Genomic DNA, 19144 nt, shown 5'->3' on the forward strand with positions numbered 1-19144 from the left:
AAGGGTGTCCCCCAGAGTTCCATTTTAGGACCGTTGCTGTTTACTATTTATATCAATAATCTCTGTGATAACCTGTCTGATGCTGCATACCATTTTTATGCAGATGACACAGTCATCTACTGTTCATCCCCTTCTGTAGTTCAGACTCTAGAATATCTGCAGTCTGCCTTTGAGGTTGTTCAGTTTCATTTGACTCGGCTTAAGCTAGTTTTAAATGCAAACAAATCTAAATTCATTTTATTTTCGAATGGGAAGCAGCTGCCATCTATCCTTCCTAAAATTTTAATAGCTCAAGGTGTTTAAATTGAAAGGGTCACGTCATACAAGTATCTGGGTATTATTATTGATGAGTCCCTGACATTCAAGTTACACATCAACAAACTTGTATTAAAACTGAAACTTAAATTGGGTTTTCTTTTTAGAAATAAATCCTGCTTTTCACTCCAGGCTAGGAGACATCTGCTTTCAGCAAGGTTTATGCCCTGATTGGACGATGGGGACCTACTCTTTATGAATGCACCTCACCAGTACTTAAAGAAATTGGACACTATTTATCATATACTATGGATTACTACAGTTGTGGAATAGGGCTATTTACTGTATTTTTCTTATTTACTGTTTGATCTCAAACACATTAAGAAGGCAAGAAATTGCAGTAATTAAGCAGGTTAACTAATTAACCTATTAATTGAAAAGCATTCCAGGTGACTACCTCATGAAGCTGGTTAAGGTAATGCCAATGGCGTGCAAAGCGTCATCAAGGTAAATAGTGACTACTTTGAAGAATCGAAAATATGAAACATATAGTGGGAGATTTTTTTTAACAATTTCTTGTTTACTGCATAATTCCATATGTGTTCTGTATGTTATTTCATATTTTTTATGTCTTCAGTATTGTTCTACAATGTAGAAAATAGTAAAATACAGAAAAACCTATGAATGAGTCAGGGTGTCTAAATTTTAGACTGCTACTGGATATGGATGCATACATTCTAATATTCAAGCATTTTTGACCACCCTATATTTGAGCATTTTTGGGTTCAAACTTATGTTCCACTCTTGTAACTAGATACCATTCTTGTTAGTTTCACTCTAGATCCTGAATAATTCACTCTGGAGGCTGAATAATATGTTGTAATTTTTTTTTCCTCTATGAATAACTAAAAGTAAGTGGGAACATTGACAGTTTAAATGGTAATGTTTTTATAAACACTCTAAAATCAGGATTTATTTTAATTGGAATAGTCTATACCTTAATCACTAATATCAGGTACTGGTAGCATATTATTCCAGTCATACAAGCACAGAAGGCTTCATTTGCTTATGGTTCTCATTAGGATCTGAGAGTTAATAAGTCCTTAGATTAAAACAAAAGATTTAGTTGTCTCTGGTGGAACACTTTAATTTTTCTCCTTATAAAATTCTTCTTCTGGATTTTTTTCTGTGTGGTATTAATAGTAAAAATGCTCTAATTAAACGAACTTCAAATGTTTAAAAGCTTTTGACTCAAAGGTACATCTCTTATCTCTGAACATTATTAGCAGCCAGATGTGTGTGATTTTTCAAGTGTTTGTCACCAGGTGTTTGGGATGTGTGGCGCCCTCCTCTGGGGAATGTTTGTGTATGCCACTTTTCTCCTTTTTCTGGGACGCTCCTAAGCAGAAGCTCTTCCATAGGTGGCCGTGAACTCAGGCTTTCTCTCTCCTTCGAGTTCCTCCACTTCATTCTGCGGTTCTGGAACCAGATCTTTACCTGGAACAGAACAAAGAGCATATATAAGTCATGGGATCTACATACTCAAAAACAGACAAAATAAGGGCATTTCATTATAAACGTTGTAGTGGATTTCTGGGGGTTTTTTTAAACAATCATTTAAGCATAAAAATATTCTGCCTGATTAAGACTTGTAGAGTTCTTAGCAGTATAATAAACCTGACTAATCACAGTGCTGAAGAATGGCACATTAAACATTACATTAAAGACCAGACCTGTGGTTTGTAGGTTATCTCATCTCATCTCATTATCTCTAGCCGCTTTATCCTGTTCTACAGGGTCGCAGGCAAGCTGGAGCCTATCCCAGCTGACTACGGGTGAAAGGCGGGGTACACCCTGGACAAGTCGCCAGGTCATCACAGGGCTGACACAGAGGTGGGGTTTACATTAGACCGTATCAGCGGATCATCAGATTAACGTTTTTAAAACGATTAGTGTGCACACAGCAACACCAATACACGGATATGCTCGGCTCCGCAGGCATCCTGCGCTCCAAATCACTCCGCCCTGAACAGCGAGTGCCCTCTGGAGGGTGCGCACTCCGGCCCTGCGCAGCTCACAGAGTGCGCGAGTGAAGCGCACGAGCAGTGATTCGGGACTGAGCCGCTGTGTGTGTGGTCCCAGCGCATATCACTTACCACTTGCAAGTGGAAGGATGGCAAGCCTAAAGACAATCATAACTACACAATGGGCAGTATTTGCATCAGTATTTGCAGTATTTTCATACTTTTATACTCTTTAATGAAAGGTGATACAAGGCGGAAGTCCGCGCCGTTTTTCAGCAGTCGCGTCACATGACCAACGCCAGCGAATCAGGAAGGTGGATGTCACAGTGACGTTGTCCAATGACGACGCCAGCTAGAGCTCAGCACAGCGTATCCGCGTATTCTCAATGTTTACACAGCACCGGACCAGATACGATCTGGATTGAATACGTGGACGCTGGCGGATTCCCGTTTCCCGGCGTTTCCAGGCGTTTTAATGTAAACAGACAGTGCATCCGCGAAGAAAACGAGACAGATACGGTCTAATGTAAACTTGGCCATAGACACAGACAACCATTCACACTCACATTCACACCTACGGTCAATTTAGAGTCACCAGTTAACCTAACCTGCATGTCTTTGGACTGTGGGGGAAACCGGAGCACCCGGAGGAAACCCACGTGGACACGGGGAGAACATGCAAACTCCGCACAGAAAGGCCCTCGCCGGCCACGGGGCTTCTTGCTGTGAGGCGACAGCGCTAACCACTCACACCATGCCGCCCGGTTTGTAGGTTATGTAAGTCCTAATGACTGCACTTGTACTGACTTCATGATGAGTTATGCTTTTCATCCAACAGGCTTCATCACTTCCACTAAACAGTGGAGAAATCATTAGAGAATAATTTATGAAGTCTTGTATGTGAATTATTATTATTATTGTTGTTGTTGTTGTTGTTAAATCCTGCTTTCAAGTCATATTGCATAAACATAAATCATAAATTTCATTATGTGACTCTGAAATCAAATATTGAGCTAACGATGAGATATGAACAATAGCAGCAAATGAAGCTGGAGACAAATTTTTATGAATTTGTACAGCAAAATATTTCTATAATACATACCAGAAAATGTCATTAAAAAAGGACAGAACATCTGTATTCATTTAAACTGGTGCATTAGACCCCACAAACACAAACACACACACACACACACACACACACACACACACACACACACACAAGTGTAGGCATTTATCTGTACAAACTGCAGTGTGTTTCACCTGTGTTTCCTTCAGACAGAGTTCTGTGGCCAGTCGGTTGCGATCTGTCTTGCTGATATATTTCTGTCTGCGGAACGTTTTCTCAAGTTCTCTCCTCTGCTGCTCAGAGAACACAGCTCTCCTCAGGATTCCTCTATGTTGCTTAGGGCATGGGCCTGAACTCCATACTGCTGGGCTTGTCCCTTCTGAGAGAGAGAGAGAGAGAGAGAGAGAGAGAGAGAGAGAGAAAATAATGTTAAATGTATATCTCTGTGCATTTCTGAATATGTGGCTCTGTCTATCATGTGGTCTTTCAACAAATCATGAGAAATCATTTGTTGTCATTTAACCCCTTAAGATCCAGTTTATTATGCAGTCATTTTTGGTATCAGAATCAGATTATTTGATGTTAGCAAATGTCTTAAGGTATGTTGTTTGCAATTTTTGTGGAACCCTGTGCCAATATTAAAAAAATATATACACAGAATGGTATGAAGGAGTGAAATTAGGGATGATTTCGTTGTAGCTCAGACTGTAGATTCAAGCAGCATTGACAGTTGTTGCAGGTGTACTAAATGCACACAAGGTGGATTATTTGTTTAGTATATAAATACTTTTTTACCCCCAAAAAAATAAATTTGAAGGAGAAATTAAAAGTTGACAGTCTAAGCACTCATTGTTCTATCAAGTTAAACAAATTACACAAAAGGACAAATGACAGAACTATAAGTTAATGGGTTTGTTTTGCTGTTGTTGTTGTTTGTTTGTTTGTTTGTTTCAATAAGAAAGGTGCATGTTTATCATACAGTTGACCATGTTCTCTTGGTAGATATCCTTCATAAGATTGGCTTATCTGGGCAGGCTGTAAATTGGTTTTCAAACTACTTCTCAGCTAGAACACAATGTGCTCAGTCTCCTGGGTCTTCTTCCTCCTTTCTCCCTGTTTTAAAGGGTGTCCCCCAGAGTTCCATTTTAGGACCGTTGCTGTTTACTATTTATATCAATAATCTCTGTGATAACCTGTCTGATGCTGCATACCATTTTTATGCAGATGACACAGTCATCTACTGTTCATCCCCTTCTGTAGTTCAGACTCTAGAATATCTGCAGTCTGCCTTTGAGGTTGTTCAGTTTCATTTGACTCAGCTTAAGCTAGTTTTAAATGCAAACAAATCTAAATTCATTTTATTTTCGAATGGGAAACAGCTGCCATTTATCCTTCCTAAAATTTTAATAGCTCAAGGTATTGAAATTGAAAGGGTCACGTCATACAAGTATCTGGGTATTATTATTGATGAGTCCCTGACATTCAAGTTACACATCAACAAACTTGTATTAAAACTGAAACTTAAAATGGGTTTCCTTTTTAGAAATAAATCCTGCTTTTCACTCCAGGCTAGGAGACATCTGCTTTCAGCAAGGTTTATGCCCTGATTGGACGATGGGGACCTACTCTTTATGAATGCACCTCACCAGTACTTAAAGAAATTGGACACTATTTATCATATACTATGGATTACTACAGTTGTGGAATAGGGCTATTTACTGTATTTTTCTTATTTACTATTTAATCTCAAACACATTAAGAAGGCAAAAAATTGCAGTAATTAAGCAGGTTAACTAATTAACCTATTAATTGAAAAGCATTCCAGGTGACTACCTCGTGAAGCTGGTTAAGATAATGCCAATGGCGTGCAAAGCGTCATCAAGGTAAATAGTGACTACTTTGAAAAATCGAAAATATGAAACATATTGTGAGGGGTTTTTTCAACACTTTCTTGTTTACTACATAATTCCATATATGTTCTGTATGTTATTTCATATTTTTGATGTCTTCAGTATTCCCCCACAGTCCAAAGACATGCAAGTTAGGTTAAGAAAGAAAAAAAAGAAAGAAAGAAAGAAAGAAAGAAAGAAAGAAAGAAAGAAAGAAAGAAAGAAAGCAAGCACAACTTTATTCATCACACGCTTGTGAAATTCCTCTATGCATTTAATGCAAAGCGTCATCAAGGTAAATAGTGACTACTTTGAAAAATCGAAAATATGAAACATATTGTGAGGGTTTTTTTTCAACACTTTCTTGTTTACTACATAATTCCATATATATTCTGTATGTTATTTCATATTTTTGATGTCTTCAGTATTCCCCCACAGTCCAAAGACATGCAAGTTAGGTTAAAGAAAGAAAGAAAGAAAGAAAGAAAGAAAGAAAGAAAGAAAGAAAGAAAGAAAGCACAACTTTATTCATCACACGCTTGTGAAATTCCTCTATGCATTTAACCCATCTGAAGCAGTGAACACACACATGCACACACACATGAGCAATGAGCACACACACATACCCAGAGCAGTGGGCAGCCATGCTAACAGCGCCTGGGGAGCAGCTGAGAGTCTCGCTCAAGGGCACCTCAGCCCAAGGCCGTCCCATATTAACCTCACCGCATGTCTTTGAACTGTGGGAGAAACCGGAGCACCCGGAGGAAACCCACGCAGACACAGGGAGAACATGCAAACTCCGCACAGAAAGGCCCCCACTGGCCGCTGGGTTCAAACCCAGAACCTTCTTGCTGTGAGGCGACCGTGCTAACCACTACACGACCGGTGGCTCTAAATTGAGCGTAGGTGTGAATGTGAGTGTGAATGGTTGTTTGTCTCTGTGTCAGCCCTGCGATGACCTGGCGACTTGTCCAGGGTGTACCCCGCCTCTTGCCCATAGTCAGCTGGGATAAGCTCCAGCTTGCCTGCGACCCTGCACAGGATAAGCGGTTACGGATAATGGATGGATGAATTGAATTGAAAAAGTCTACATATTTTCTGTTAATTCTCTGAATAGTACACATGCCCTGAACCCAGTAGAAAAAGATTAGATGGAATATTATATTCTTATATTTAATTAAGACATGGTTTGCCAAAGTTGGTGTGGAAGAACTTGAGTGTCCTGCACAGAAACCTGACCTCAACCCCACTGAACAGCTTTGGGATGAACTGGAACGCCGACTGTACCCCAGGCCTCCTCAGCCAACATCAGTGCCTGACCTCCCTAATACTCTTGTGGCTCAGTGAGCACAAATCCCCACAGCCATGCCCCAAAATCTAGTGGAAATCATTTCCAAAAGAGTGGAGGTTATTATAACAGCAAAGGGGGACTGAATCTGAAATGTGATGTTCAGCAAGCACATATTAGTGTGGTGGTCAGGTGTTCGCATACTTTTGGCCATATAGTGTATTTTATTATTATTCACATATTGCATACAGCTATAAATTTTAGAGTGTAACTTTTGTTAGGGGGCAACACATGTCTAGTAGTGTGTGTGTGTGTGTGTGTGTGTGTGTGTGTGTGTGTGTGTGTGTGAGAGAGAGACAGAGAGAGAGAGAGAGAGTCATGACCAGTCAGCGATAGAGAAATAAGAGGTCTAGAGGTCTGGAAGCATCAATCCCACGCTTTTTTAACCACAGGTGCAGCTTGACAAAAAAGTCAAGCACCACAATTTCCCCCAGTCTATTCAACAATACGTCCTTAATCTGTCCAACAAATCGCCGAGCTGACCACCTTCGTAGCAGAGGGTAAGACTGTTAGTCATGCTCCTAGTCTGTTATTTGGGATCAATGGTTTCCACTTAAATGCTCTATTAGTGGGTCAACTCACGAGCAGGCTGCTTATTCCCCCTTTCTCTTTTGTAGCCCCAAATCTCCTTTGCACTTTAACAAAAGAAATACTTCTTGCCATTCCTCTGCTGTCCCTTCAGCAACCAGTTATCCCTCACTCTTCCCTTACAGGTACACAGACTCTCTCTATGGGAAGATGAGCTCCAATAAGTCTATAAAAGTCATCCCAATTGATCGCATTATTCCTCCCCAAAGAGGGAGTCTGGAATGGACAGAGAGCAGCACGTGAAAAGAGGAGGCGGATTTTCAAGCCTCGGCTTTTTATCAGAAACAACAAAAAGGCTGCAGAAATGTCCCCTCCTTCTTTCTACATAGGAATGTAGGTTTGCATTGTGTCACTAGAAATTGCCCTTCTTGGTGATCTGGCACCAGTTTTGTGGGGTCCCTTAGAATGTCTAAGCTTAAGCTTTGGGAAGGGTTCACTGCTCCGGGATCAGTATAGAAAGGCAGTTGAGAGTTCATTGCTGTGGTGAAAAATAGCAGTGGGGTCGCGTGTGTGCAGACTGACTGAAAGGGCTAATTGGTCATGGGGCAAAGCAGCATTGTGTGTCTGGGGGGTGCTGTGGGAAAGTGTCAAGCCACTAAAAAGTTTTCAGAGGATATTTTTTCTCCAAGGCGGAGGGTATGCAAGAGGGTGGGTAGGTGGGTAACATTTAGCTACCTCGTTTGACAAGCTTTAAAGGGCTTTCATATCAAGCCTTTTCAGGTATCATCAATGTTAAATAAAACTCTGAGTATAATTCTTTTGCCATATTTTCTATATCCCTGCATGAAGATTTTGGAACTGCTCTCCATTTTTTCCCTCTTTACGCTAAGTAAACTAGTGAGTAAATGAGTCAGTTTAGTAAATGGGTCAGTTTACACATCAGTAAATTGCGTCCTTTAAATATAATTTTATATCAATTTGTGAACATCTTGCTGCAGCTACTTTAGACATTAGAGAACTTGCATACCAGAACATTCAGGTTCCACTGAAGCATGGGTCTGGTCATTATGGTGCTCTTAATATCAATTGTAACCTACTCTGGCAGAAAACAGGAGGTGTGGTTTTATTGTGCACACTCTCTCTCTCTCTCTCTCTCTGTGTGTGTGTGTGTGTGTGTGTGTGTGTGTGTGTGTGTGTGTGTGTGTGTGTGTGTGGTACATGGTAATAAAAGCATACCCCCCTACTAAATAGGCATGATTGATGAATAAGCTATAGCTATGCAGTGATGTGCATATTAGGGAAGAATTAGCTATTGGTTATAGAAGCACTCACTTTGTGTGTGTGTGTGTGTGTGGGAGGATAATATACTCACTGCAGAGAAGAGAAGGAGAGCACGTCAGTGGGCTGGAGCCACCATAACATGGGTGAACGAGAGGAGAAGCACACAGCAGCACACCGCGCAACACTGCTTCAGAGAACAGCAGAATAATCACAGAGTCTTATTCGAAATTTAAACATACTGGAAACGGACTGTTGTACTTTTTTCATGTCCAATGAAAATACAAAATAAAATTTAAAAAAAGGAAAGCAAATGTAAAGGAAAGTTCTCAAATGGAAGGCCACTTCAACATTTTTGGAAATTAATGATTAAACTTTATTGAAAAGATGTTTTAAGTGTAATATAGAAGAAATACATACTGTGTGTCCTTACACATATACAGTATACAGGTCAAAAATATAATGATCATCGTTAAATGCTAAAGCAAACAACACATTGTACTCACTCTCACGCTATCTCTCTCTCTCTCTCTCTCTCTGAATCATTTGAGATAAATTAAACTCATGGTGCTTTCAGGACACTGGGCCCTGATGTGTGGTGCTGTTTAAACTAAATTGTGTCATCATAATCAAGCATTTTCTCAAATTTGCAATTTTATAAGAATTGAACTTCTCGAGGCTCCATTTTGTATGAAAAGTTATGGAAGATAAGGTTAGGTTTGGGAGTTAAGGACCAGTCCTTTCAGTTTTATAAACTCTACACTCCTCACGCAATCGAGTTCTTACAAAATTTATATGAGATCAGGTTCTAACAATCATATATTCAAATGTCCCTCTTTCTTTAACTCTTCATTGTTCCCATCCACAAACATATGGATCGCTATCTGTCTTAGATATATGATTTTTTTTTTTAAAAATTGCAATAATAATATACTTAAATTAACAAAGGAAACAATTAAAAGCAAAGTTGAAATATTAACAAAAGTGGAAACTTTGTTCAGAGCCAACTGATGCAATGGAACCTTATGTAGATGAAGGACTGATTCAAATGACTATTTATTTATTAATAATCATATTAGTCAAATGCTGGTCCAAAATTTTTTTTAAAATTGACCTTTATTTAAAAAAGATGTAATAAAAAAGTCATACAATCATCATTTCGAGGTGTTATACTATTTGACAGTGAACTATAACAAACCTAATTGCAATGTAAAAGGGTTTTGTTCTCAATTGAAGTTAATTTAGTTAAGATATATAATGCAAAGATTCAGGCTTGAAATGTAAGGCTTTTACTTTTTGTCAGGAGGACACAGAAAAATGTTATAGTTCAAACTATCATTATTATTATTATTATTATTATTATTATTATTACAATCATAATAGTTATTGTAGTTTAATTGCCTGTGGTACCAGAATATTATATGATTTACATATTATCTAATTTACATCTAATAACTTGATACAAGTTAATAATAATCTTCAGATGGAATTTATTTTCTTTTGAACCAAAAATAACAACAAAAACAACATTGAGATATCGCAAGAATTTTCAGTATGCTGTTTGTTAGTGAAAAAGGTTGGTTTTAAACCAGACAAGTCATTGAATGTAAAAGTATTTGGAAATAGCAGAAAGGTACTGTAAGCCAAATCACAAACAACACAACTGCGCTCCATTTCTGAGATATTTAACTCCAGCAAACAAAGGGCAGTGGAATTGTACAAAAAGAAGTATCTGTGTATTACATTATTAGTTTTTAAATAGTGAAATTATATAACAAAAATATTTAGTAGCAATAGTAATTTTTTTCATGATATTTGGGGTGGTTTTAAAGTAAAAAAATAATAATAAGCATTACAAATTAAAAAGAAAAACAAGTTTATTTCAGAAGTTGCAAAATCATTAATATTGCATTTATTACTGACTGCCACCTGTTTCAGTAGCTCATGCCTCATGCATTGTCTCAAATACTCATAATTACCCACATTTAAATGATGACTATGATGCCACTACTGTATGTCATCCTACCTGAATGTGTCTTGAGTGTCTCTCTCTCCTTCTCGTGGGGTGTGTTACTCGGCTGAACCCCATGTGAAGGCACCCAGGAAGTTTTAGGAGCCAGTCCCAGTGGCCCACACATCACCGTAGAAAGGCATCTTTTCTGGCTGGCAGCAGGTATGACCTGGGCAGGGGGTGATTTACTGTCTGGGCAAAGCAAATTATCGATAAGAAAACTCTTCCCAGAATTGCCAAATCCAAGATGCCGTGATGGAGATTCAGCCATTGCTCTCTGATTCCCCCTTTATCCTGAATTTGCTCCTTCTGAGTAGGATCCAGAGTCCTTTGCAAAGTTTGTCCCAACTACTAACATTTTCCTGAAAGACCGACAGGGTAAACTTCATTAAAAAGCAGAAAGAAAACAATAACTCCTTTCCCTCTTTTGCTCTTGGGCGTCCGTTGCTGAGTCCTGATTGGCTGAGCTCCTCTAGTGTGATTGTTAAAGGCGATAAGAGTGGAGCCTTTCTGGTGGACAGAAGGTGGGACCGCTTCATTCATTATGTCAAAGTGGCCATTAAATGATAGACACTGGAGACAATGGACTCCTGACCAAAGTTTAACTTGCACACGAAACAGAGTCCTGGAGCAGTAAATAGTTGTGTCTTTTTCTGAGACACTTACTCAAAAGCCCATCAAGAGTCAGCCTACAAAACTATCTGCCTCACAGTCTATCACTTCTTATTATAAACAACTCTACTGCCTGTCAATTTATAGCTGTGTACAATACAGATTTATTTGCGATCACGTATTTTTGACAAAGTCAAATGTCAGATTATTTCATCTAAAACTTTCCTTTGAATCTATCTCAATTGCACCACTTTCAGATAAGTCAGCTCCTGTCCAGTTCACCACATGCATTAAAATCTGACAAAACAGTGAGTTCATCAGTATGACAGCTGATCCCTTATTCAATATATTCCCTGTCAGTCTGTGCTTGTCACCCGTAGCTACACAATCAAGCTCCAAGATCAAAATGACCGAGGAGGTTGTCAAACACATGTTTCATGCATGAACTGAAATAAGTCCAGTTTCAGATAGCTACTGACAAATATAAAAGTCTAAAATGTAACTGAGACAAAAAGATAGTAAGGCTTGCTATGTGTCTAGGCCTGTGTCACATACTGCACTGCATAATAATGATATATCTAATTTATTTACATATTACTTATTTTAGAAATCTGAATAAAATTTCATATTTCCTAACTCTAAGTGACAGTCATCCTCCAGTTTTTCAATATTTCTTGTTTAGCTGCCATTATCATTAACAATAATCATCTCATCTCATCATCTCTAGCCGCTTTATCCTGTTCTACAGGGTCGCAGGCAAGCTGGAGCCTATCTCAGCTGTCTACGGGCGAAAGGCGGGGTACACCCTGGACAAGTCGCCAGGTCATCACAGGGCTGACACATAGACACAGACAACCATTCACACTCACATTCACACCTACGGTCAATTTAGAGTCACCAGTTAACCTAACCTGCATGTCTTTGGACTGTGGGGGAAACCAGAGCACCCGGAGGAAACCCACGCGGACACGGGGAGAACATGCAAACTCCACACAGAAAGGCCCTCGCCGGCCACGGGGCTCGAACCCGGACCTTCTTGCTGTGAGGCGACAGCGCTAACCACTACACCACCGTGCCACCTAACAATAATCAATGGAGTAAAATTAACATCATTTGATACACAATCCTGCACCATCATCCATTTATCCTGTGCAGGGTTGCGGGCAAGCTGGAGCCTATCCCGGCTGACTATGGATAAGAGGCGGGGTACACCCTGGACAAGTCACCAGATCATCACAGGGCTGACACACACAGACCAACAACCATCTACACCTCAATTTAGAGCCACCAATCAATCTTTGGACTGTGGGGGAAACCAGAGCAAACCACACAGAGAGAACATGCAAGCTCCATACAGAAAGGCCTCCATCAGCCACTGGGCTCAAACACAGAACCTTCTTACTGTGAGGTAACAATGCTAACCACTACACCACCGTAGTGCCGTGCATATCATCATAAATGTATCAAATAATTTTACCACTGAGAGTATGTATCAAAAGCCAAAATAACTATCAATTACTGAACATTATGGCAGCTTGTAAGTTCACTTTACTGACTACAGTGAAATGCAGTCAGTATGAAACCATTCGTTAAGTAAGAGTCCTTTTGAACAAAACCAGGGTCTCCAACAGGGCAAAAGTGAGCAGAAACAGCGCTGGCTAAACAGAGCCCTAAACAGGCATGTCCTAGTGCAAGGGGCGCTGGGGGACTTCTGTGGGGTAAAACATCACCTCATGCTGGGCATGGTAATCAGCCTGGACAGCCAGGCCCTTTGTGCCTCAGCCACAGAGCCAAAGGGCGCTTGTAATCAAATTTGCAGTTTTATCCCCCTCGCTGGTGGAGGACCTGCCGTCTGGTGATGAATATGTAATGTGTTTACGGTTAACTCTAAGGAGTTGAAGTGGCCTTTTGGGTCGATACAAAGACAGGATTAAGTTATGACTGATATGGAGTGAGGGAACAAGCAGGAATGAAACATACACACTTTCATTTCTCAATTCTTGGCTTTATACCAGAAAGGACTGCACACTGTAAATCAGCGTTATGTAAAGTAACCATAAAAGAAGGGATGTGGTGTACTACGAATTCACCAAGCTGTTTATATTATTACAAGTAAACAAGAAATAATGAAAAATGGGGACAATAATGAGTTCAGAACTGATATATGTAATTTTTCATAAAAGTTCCATTGCAGTAATGCTTAATGTTTGGTGCAATTAATCTTTCCATTTGCCGCAGAGTGCTCTGTAAAATAATCCCATAAACTTTGACAAATTCATCTCACATTTGTTCCCCCATGCCAGACATCAAGTGCCTCTCAATCACTTTCAAAGTGCATGGTTTTGCCAAATGGGAACTCTAAAACTGTTGTCCTATTATGATCTCTGAGCTCTCAAACATTGGTGCATGTGAATCCATTTGAAGTCTCTCACCATTTTTTCAACACAAATGAAAGAAAATGAGAGGCCTCGTAGAAGAACCATAAAGAGCAAGCTCAGATCCAGTGCTCAGTGGACCAGCTGTGAGAGGTCTCCTTCTCCTTTTCTCTCCCCGACCCCTTAAAAACAGAGCACACTCAATAGCCTTTCCCCCACTGGCACTTCATATTGTCAATGGTGGGCCAGACTCCATGAATTAGAGGGGACAATGCAGTAAAGCCTGGCACTGAAGCGGCTTTTTGTGGCACAGCACGGAAGTTTCTAATGTGCTCTCTCCCTATTGTGTCTATGGAGTCATAATGAGGTAGCAAAGGAGAATGAATTGCAGCAATCCTGTTCACATTTGCTAGGCTCTCTCTCTCTCTCTCTCTCTCTCTCTCTCTCTCTCTCACACACACACACACACACACACACACACACACACACACACACACACACACACACAAAGACTTGAGGGATGTTGCCAGATTCCCAGCATGCACAATGAAAGAGAGATATAACAAAATAATCTCAACAAAATCATTTAAGGGTAGCGAGAATTAGAAAAAGGACATTAAAATGTACAGGGATGTTAAAAAAATTAAAACAATACTGAAACATAATAGCACAATGAAGTTATGTTACTTTTTATTGACTTTTCTTCTTTGCTCCAAATTTAACCTCCTAGGGCTTAGCGGTCACATGCGTGGACAGCACTTTTTAGAAATTCGGAACAAGAATCCACATATGTGGACATACTTTTTCTCTAAAAATACATCTTATCAAAAGATGATGCTTAGTTTTTATTCTAATCAGGTTCTAATAAGCCCAAATAGCAAAGAGAAATAAAAAATGCTTGTAAAAAAACAGCTTGGGCCTTAGGAGGATAATCTAGTAGTCGATTCACCAATAAAGAACAATACTGTAAAGAAAAATGAGTGTTGTGAGCAAATGTTAACATATTTTCAATTACCATGTACATATGAATTTTCTTTTTTGCTACATAATTTTATAAACACTTACAAATGTAAATTAAAAGCAAGTGCATTTACAAATGTAAATTTAACAATGGCAGAATACGGATAAGTGAATACTGAAAAAAACATATTCGGGTTTTTTTTTTTGGGTTGGTTGGTTGGTTGTTTTGCATTTTAAAAATACAGAAATATATTTTGTAAGGGGACATGACTATAATGGGGACAGCTGCACTTTAGAGAAAGTACGGTGCCATATTTGTTGATGAAATCTCGCGAGGTTATCATTCTTATATATAAGGACAGCGCATAAGAAAGTCACAAAATTGCATTATATTACATAGACACAAGTGTTTTACTGGGAAATACACCACTCGTATTTGTCATACAAACTACATCCGGGACATGGAGAACCAAAACTGTAACATAAATCTCTTTAGTTTTTTTGCGGGCTGGTTTCCATCAAATCGTGCGCTCTGATTGGCTCGCGAGTGGTCCGGAATCCTACAATATGGACCCCGGTTACGGACCTCTGGCGACTCGCTCGTTCACAACAACAAACATAGTAGCAATTTTTTGTCACCATTTATTTTCGCACTTCTCAGTAATAATAACATTAATTTTACAGCATGGATAGCGATAACGACAGTGTTCACAGCGAAAAATGAGTTTTACTACCCTGATGAAGACGAAATAAAAGAAGACATTTCAGGAGAAAGTCGAAAACGAGCTTGTAGCAGGTTTGTTCTAAATATGGTTTCCCTTTCAGGCGCTCTCATTTTCTGTTAGAATTTGGTAAAGAAAAAAAAAATATTATTTACCAGCTTAAGGTTGGTCCGTGGGCGGCACGGTGGTGTAGTGGTTAGCGCTGTCGCCTCACAGCAAGAAGGTCCTGGGTTTGAGCCCCGTGGCCGCCGAGGGCCTTTCTGTGTGGAGTTTGCATGTTCTCCCCGTGTCCGCGTGGGTTTCCTCCGGGTGCTCCGGTTTCCCCCACAGTCCAAAGACATGCAGGTTAGGTTAACTGGTGACTCTAAATTGACCGTGAGTGTGAATGGTTGTCTGTGTCTATGTGTCAGCCCTGTGATGACCTGGCGACTTGTCCAGGGTGTACCCCGCCTTTCGCCCGTAGTCAGCTGGGATAGGCTCCAGCTTGCCTGCGACCCTGTAGAAGGATAAAGCGGCTAGAGATAATGAGATGAGATGAGATGAGATGAGGTTGGTCCGTATCGTGAACCTCGGTCACAGTATTTCACGATACAGACCTCCCAGCTGATAAATTTTATATATATATATATATATATATATATATATATATATATATATATATATATATATAATTGTTTTAATAAATTTGGGGACTTTTTGTTTGTGAATGTGTCTATATAATAAAAAGAAAATCACTTGTTGGCTTGAAGATATGCAGTTTATCCTCTCATGTTTTAAAACTCACATTTTTCATCCAAAATACATTGTGGACCTCATCTCATCTCATTATCTCTAGCCGCTTTATCCTGTTCTACAGAGTCACAGGCAAGCTGGAGCCTATCCCAGCTGACTACAGGTGAAAGGCGGGGTACACCCTGGACAAGTCACCAGGTCATCACAGGGCTGACACATAGGCCAAGTTTACATTAGACCGTATCTGTCTCGTTTTCTTCGCGGATGCACTGTCTGTTTACATTAAAACGCCTGGAAACGCCGGGAAACGGGAATCCGCCAGGGTCCACGTATTCAATCCAGATCGTATCTGGTCCGGTGCTGTGTAAACATTCAGAATAGGCGGATACGCTGTGCTGAGCTCTAGCTGGCGTCGTCATTGGATAACGTCACTGTGACATCCACCTTCCTGATTCGCTGGCGTTGGTCATGTGACGCGACTGCTGAAAAATGGCGCGGACTTCCGCCTTGTATCACCTTTCATTAAAGAGTATAAAAGTATGAAAATACTGCAAATACTGATGCAAATACTGCCCATTGTGTAGTTATGATTGTCTTTAGGCTTGCCATCCTTCCACTTGCAAGTGGTAAGTGACGCGCATGCCTGATATGCACTGGGATCACACACACAGCGGCTCAGTCCCAAATCACTGCTCGTGCGCTTCACTCGTGCGCTGTGTGAGCTGCGCAGGGCCGGAGTGCGCACCCTCCAGAGGGCACTCGCTGTTCAGGGCGGAGTGATTTGGAGCGCAGGATGCCTGCGGAGCCGAGTGTATCCGTGTATTGGCGTTGCTATGTGCACGCGAATCGTGTATTGGCGTTGCTGTGTGCACGCTAATCGTTTTAAAAACGTTAATCTGATGATCCGCTGATACGGTCTAATGTAAACACCACCATAGACACAGACAACCATTCACACTCACACCTACGGTCAATTTAGAGTCACCAGTTAACCTAACCTGCATGTCTTTGGACTGTGGGGGAAACCGGAGCACCCGGAGGAAACCCACGTGGACACGGGGAGAACATGCAAACTCCGCACAGAAAGGCCCTCGTCGGCCACGGGGCTCGAACCCGGACCTTCTTGCTGTGAGGCGACAGCGCTAACCACTACACCACCGTGCCGCCCACATTGTGGACCTGAGTGATATATTTTCTGATATTTCGCTCCGATGACATCACTCACAGTGTTTTCCAGCTGACTAAACACGTGTTGTCAAAATAACGAACTGGTTCAAAATTAAAATTCTTTTGATTAACTTGCGCTCCTTGATTTTTGTGGATGTGTCCATATAATATAAAGAAAATTACACGGTGACACAAAGGTATGAAGTTTTGTCTTCTCGTGTTGAACATATTTCACTTGCTCGCTTCGCTCACTTGTGATATATACATTCGCCACTCAAAGATAAACTTCATATCTTCACGCGACTCTGTAATATCCTCTATAAATGGTTTCAAATTGGCAAAATAACCACAAAAAAAAAAAATTTTGTGTGATTTTTATGTTAAGATCTAACCCTAACCCATACACACATGCTCAAACTAGTTTCTGGTGCTCCTGTCACTAAAGTGCAAACTCCCCCTACAATGACCTGGCATCCCATTCAGGGTGAACTCCATCCTTGCAAACAGTGTTCCCAGGACAGGCTCTGGATCCTGACCAGAATAAAGCCATTACTGAAGATGAGTGAGTGAATGAAAAGAGTGCCATGTTCAATTTCTCCTTATCTTCTTGCAAGCAAGCAGACACAAAACTTATAGTTGGAGAAGTGTTTTTATTTAAGCTTAACTATAGGCTACATTCAGATGTTATTCCTTCTTAGCATTTCAAACTAACTCCCCTGTTACCTTCTTTAAAACCCTGTGGGCCTGTAGTGCCATTTTAAGCATAATTCTGGTGGACGATAGCCAAGGCTACCTCTAGATATCCCTCAGGAACTACATTTCTACCCCCTAGGGTTCATTATTGGACCTCAAGGTAACTACATAAGGCCAAAATGGTACATATATGTTCCCAAACAGTATATAAATGGTACAAATTAGTACCTTAGAGGGTACTGCCCCAGTGACAAGCTGTTGTACCCCTAAAGGTACAGTAGTGTACTTTATTTTCTGAGAGTGTAGCTAGTTTACCTGCCAGGAGTGAAAACTACTATGAGACATTTCTAGTCTTTTATACACATTAAAAATCCGCAGGAAAAAAAAAACCAGGTGTGTGTATTGTAACTTGCTGAATAAAGAGAAACAGGTTGCTCTTCTGTGTGTCCATATTCTCGTTGACGAGTTTGGGCAGTTAGAAGATGCTGTAGTGTTCATGAACAGTTTACAAACAGAAATCTTCTCTGATGGTAACATGCTACTTTGGATAGTCCTCCATGCTGCAGTGCTTTCTCTAAATCACCGGTTCTCTCACTGCTTTCAGCATCCTGATTCAGATAAGCTTTTTTCGATTAAATGAGGTCAGTGTGTAAATATTTTCAGCCAACATTTATTCATAGGCCGTGGCTATTCTTATGACGAGTCATAAGAATAGTATTTTCTCTATTCTTACGATATGAACGTAAGTTCTGATAGTGCATGTGCAAATCGCTATCAGCAGATTGAAAAAATGGCTGAAGAAAGCCCGCCTCTTATATTTTTCCTCATAATAAATGGACTTTAGTATCTTCCATTCAAGTAAACGTAGAGAAATAACATACTTAGATACTAAGACACTAAAAAAAGTAGATGTAAGGCCTAACAAGTACAATTTGCATTTTTGTCGTATTGACCAGTCTGCCTGGGCTGTGTGGTGAAAAGACAACCTGTTGTTTATATCTTACTAGGAAAAAAATTTAAATTTATAAATGTCATATTATGAAAATAGATACTGACGTTAGGCACTAAAATAAAATCTCATCTCATCTCATTATCTGAAGCCGCTTTATCCTGTTCTACAGGGTCGCAGGCAAGCTGGAGCCTATCCCAGCTGACTACGGGTGAAAGGCGGGGTACATCCTGGACAAGTCGCCAGGTCATCACAGGGCTGACACATAGACACAGACAACCATTCACACTCACATTCACACCTACGCTCAATTTAGAGTCACCAGTTAACCTAACCTGCATGTCTTTGGACTGTGGGGGAAACCGGAGCACCCGGAGGAAACCCACACGGACACGGGGAGAACATGCAAACTCCACACAGAAAGGCCCTCGCCGGCCACGGGGCTCGAACCCGGACCTTCTTGCTGTGAAGCAATAGCGCTAACCACTACACCACCGTGCCGCCCCCAAAATAAAACGGAGAAGGAAATTATTTC

General features: G+C 40.4%; 1 protein-coding gene across 1 annotated transcript; it reads right to left on the reverse strand.

Moving 5' to 3' along the window:
• Positions 1-1521: 1521 nt before the first annotated feature.
• On the reverse strand, positions 1522-10670 carry dbx2 (developing brain homeobox 2). The gene is made up of 4 exons (XM_060903098.1): positions 10415-10670; positions 8483-8578; positions 3540-3724; positions 1522-1752 (listed from the first exon to the last, which is right to left on the reverse strand). Exons 1-4 carry the CDS (start codon positions 10668-10670, stop codon positions 1522-1524), a joined length of 768 nt encoding a protein of 255 aa, XP_060759081.1.
• Positions 10671-19144: the final 8474 nt, after the last annotated feature.

Source organism: Neoarius graeffei, chromosome 2 (genome assembly GCF_027579695.1).
Source record: "Neoarius graeffei isolate fNeoGra1 chromosome 2, fNeoGra1.pri, whole genome shotgun sequence".
NCBI classification, from domain to species: Eukaryota; Metazoa; Chordata; class Actinopteri; order Siluriformes; family Ariidae; genus Neoarius; species Neoarius graeffei.